Source organism: Wasmannia auropunctata, unplaced genomic scaffold, assembly GCF_000956235.1.
Source record: "Wasmannia auropunctata unplaced genomic scaffold, wasmannia.A_1.0 LD336097.1, whole genome shotgun sequence".
Classification (NCBI taxonomy): domain Eukaryota; kingdom Metazoa; phylum Arthropoda; class Insecta; order Hymenoptera; family Formicidae; genus Wasmannia; species Wasmannia auropunctata.
This window is the reverse complement of record NW_012026793.1, coordinates 1,363,509-1,367,219: the sequence shown is the minus strand read 5'-3', so window position 1 is coordinate 1,367,219 and position 3,711 is coordinate 1,363,509. Positions and strand designations below refer to the sequence as shown.

The 3,711-nt window shown below is 30.4% G+C and overlaps 1 protein-coding gene across 1 annotated transcript; it reads right to left on the bottom strand.

Moving 5' to 3' along the window:
* Positions 1-1,094: 1,094 nt before the first annotated feature.
* LOC105462523 (ribonuclease UK114) lies at positions 1,095-3,247 on the bottom strand. Its single transcript, XM_011709174.1, has 2 exons — positions 3,001-3,247; positions 1,095-1,330 (listed from the first exon to the last, which is right to left on the bottom strand). Exons 1-2 carry the CDS (start codon positions 3,066-3,068, stop codon positions 1,099-1,101), a joined length of 300 nt encoding a protein of 99 aa, XP_011707476.1. The 5' UTR covers positions 3,069-3,247; the 3' UTR covers positions 1,095-1,098.
* Between the last annotated feature and the right edge of the window lie 464 nt (positions 3,248-3,711).

Sequence of the window (3,711 nt, the reverse complement as noted above, 5' to 3'; positions counted from 1 at the left end):
CACACGTGTCTCTAACCGACTAACTATATTGAGAATATATACTTTTTGTTATATCAAGAATGTCTTGGCTACGATTATTGGCACCTCTCTACTCCGGACTCCTTACATACACAACAGGTATAAAAGTTCTGTAGCTCATATGTACAAAAAAAGTAATTCGCGCGCATCGGATTACTTGCACAAAAAATACAAGACCTTTTGAGCTACGATTGGAAGCGTAGAAAAACAATTATCCCTTAGAATGCAATTTATGGTAATTTGTACGTTCGGCTAAGGTAGAGTCCTAGATTATCAGAGAAGCGCGACCGGTGTTACGAGTTCTGATTGGACTCGCAAATAGCCAATCATAAGATTGATTTATTGGTATTATAACTGGCTACCAAATAAATCAATTTTATGATTGGCCATTCGACGCCATTTTTAGTATATTTTTAATATTTTCTAGTACTTTTGCGATACTGACATAAGCCGGTTGCGCTTCTTTGAATAATCTAGGAGTCTAGGCTAAGGTAAAGAGTTTCGCAGCTTCGGCTTATATATCTCCGCCGATGGGTTTCGGCGGCGGCGCGGAGAGGGAATATCACGCTCGGAGCTCGGAACGCGTGCTAGTCGGAATTGTGGTCGCTAAGCGCTAGGGGCGGATGGTCGGCCCCGATTCTAGCAAAGCGGGGGCACATCGTCACAGTTTCATATCTCCATTAATATCACTTTTTTGATGACATTATATTTTGGTTTTTAAATTGAAAATCATGTATACATTGAAGATAATACAACTTGGACTTTATTTGTTTAATTTGATACAACAGTTTTTTTTCAAGGATATATTATTTACAAAATTTTGCGTGATCATGTAATACATTGAAGATAATAGCATTTACTTTTTTTTAAATTTAACACAATTTTTTTCGAAGTTGTGTACATTTAAAATATGTTACAAAGATTTTATTTTTTGAATTTAATACAACAGTTTTTTTTTCGATTTTTCAATTCATTACGGAAATCAAACTTGAGTTACTGACACGGATTAAATAAAAGACAATAACGATATTGGAAGTTGACTTGTATTATTAATAGGAATGCATCGTATAATATACAGGTTCAATTGATGCAGAACAATTTAAATAATATTAATAAATAATAATAATAATAATAATAATAATTTATCAAACCTTTGTCGAAACTAGATCCAGCTTCCTCCAAAATATTTTTCATATTGATAAGAGCTTGCTTAGCTTGAGCTGCAGTATCTCCATCAACGAGCTTTTGTGTTTTAGGGTCCATTCCGATCATTCCAGACACATATAAAGTGTGATGTACCAAGACAGCTTGACTACCGAGAACAAACAAATTTAGAATTTATATATGTGCGTCTTCACACAGAAAATGTGTACAGGTTATCTTGTTTAATTTGAACAATTTAAATACCCAGATAGCACAGAGAATGAAAAAAGAACTCTGTTATATATATATCTGAGTTCATTTTCAGATGCAAAAAGAATTCTTTTTCTAAAAGGGATTCTTTTTGCATCTGAAAATAAACTCAGAATTGATGACATAAAACTGAATATACTAATGAATTCTTTTGGGCTCTGTGTGCTATCTGGGTATATTGATCATATAAAAAAAAAATGATACTGGTCGATGTGATAGATACGGATTGGTTTTTCAAGTAATTTTCTATAAATTTTTGAACGCGGAATACGAATTTGACCGTAAAATTCTATTACTTCAAGTTTACGAGATAAAAGAGGTTAAAAGGATCAAACATAGTCCGTTTTAGACAGACATATGTAAAAATGTAAAAAAGTTGCCAAGTAGATTTTGGAATGTTTTTACGAGATATCATTTACAAAATCATTTTGTAAATGTTATCTCGAAAATAAACTGTTGTATCAAATTTAAAAAATTTACACAAAAATTGAAATTGTCAATATATATGGCTCAAAAATTAATAAATTAATAAATAAAATAAAGGGCTATAACTCGGAAACGATTTATTTCCGGACCTATATGTTTATATACTTTTTTTCCTTCTTTTTGGATCCCGAATCACCTCCCGAAGTATTGCAGGCGATTTACTGGACATCCTATATAATCGCATATATTTAAAACTATACATACATATATATATATATACTATTACTATATAAGTATCTACAATTAAATATATACGTAATTCTTTCTTATTCTTTAAATTAATAACTAATTGTAAAAAAGCAATACAAAAATTAGTTTTAAAGTTATTTTTTATGTATCCTTATTATTATTACTTATCTTACTGTTATATAGAATAGAATATTTATTCACTTTAGCAATTTTACAGCCAAAAAAAGGACTTGGTTTACATTTAACACCTTATATCATGTGCTCATTCATCCATATCCTAACCTATCTCTCTATCTTATCCTATACGCTTAAAACTTAATAAACTATCACAGTAGACTTCTTAAATTACTGCTCGGCGTTCGAGCTCACAGTCTTTTTATTTCCATTTCCATTTCTTATTTCTTTTCTACTACTACTATCCTTTTACAATTTTCTTTTCCTATCCTTTAATTATCTATTTTTTACATTTATTATATCCGTCTTGACTTCCACTCTTATACTTGCTTTACAATCTCTTTCCTTTTATTATTACTACTTATACTTTTCTTACACCAAACAGAAATTTTACAAAAGAAATTAATATGATGGATATATATGTATGGACATATTTTGTATATCATTTTAATATATTTATTTATGTTTATGTATATTAAATTTATATATGTTCTTATATAAAGAACTTTGCCCGGGTTACGCACTAATATCTGCATTGACTCTGTTAAATTATTGATTGATTTTCAGAGCTATTTTATTTCAATATAGAGACATATATAATTTACTCTTCGCTGTGTGATTTGACGAAAGACAAATATATAACCTTGTTTATTGATTAAAATATTTTATTTCTATTTTTAGGGAATTTTATAATTTAAAATTAAAATCAGAAATTTTTACCTGTACGGTCCAATTGGTATCGGAGCTTTTTTAGTTGCTATTATTTTCCTCACGATTTTGCTCGTCATGATAGATCAATCTGTACTATATAATATTAGTTACTAATAAATTCTTTTTAAGATACTTCGTATGAACTTTGTCACTTTCTGCTCGTGTGCGGCGTATGCTTGCATGTGCGTATATCGATGTTGTTACACGAGTTTTATCGCATGTACGTATGTACGGGACGATAAAGCAGCAAATACAGTGATGTAAGAGAAATAGGCGCGAAAGTCTTGGGGATCGGAGACGAGTAGATTAAGATAAGTTATTGATAAGATAAGATATATTAATGTTTATTTTAATAATAATTCTAAACAAAAAAGGAATACTAAAAACTATATATATACAATATATATAGGGTAAAGTAGCGTAATTTGGTCATAGCGTAATTTGGTCAACAACATTTTTTGTGCGCAGTCGCACTTGACAGTTGTCGTTTATGTCATTAAATTGTTATTGTATTAGCTCACTTTTGACTAGACACAGAGCTGAATAGACGTGTTAATTTTTGCTCGGCAGAACAAAGTGAACACCTTGTGAAAAATAATTAAAATTGACATCACACATTTTGTTCTGGGAAGTGGTGATTTTTTCGTGATTTGACGCAGGTAATATGGTTATGATGTGGTTTTTTATTCTCTTTCATGTGATTAATCGCGTTTCGGTGTG

Bases quoted from the DNA above. Each gene is read 5' to 3' on its own strand.
- LOC105462523 (XM_011709174.1), bottom strand. From the start codon at position 3,068: ATGACGAGCAAAATCGTGAGGAAAATAATAGCAACTAAAAAAGCTCCG. The intron at 1,331-3,000 runs GTAAAAATTTCT...TGTTCTCGGTAG, and splicing joins ATACCAATTGGACCGTACAG to TCAAGCTGTCTTGGTACATC.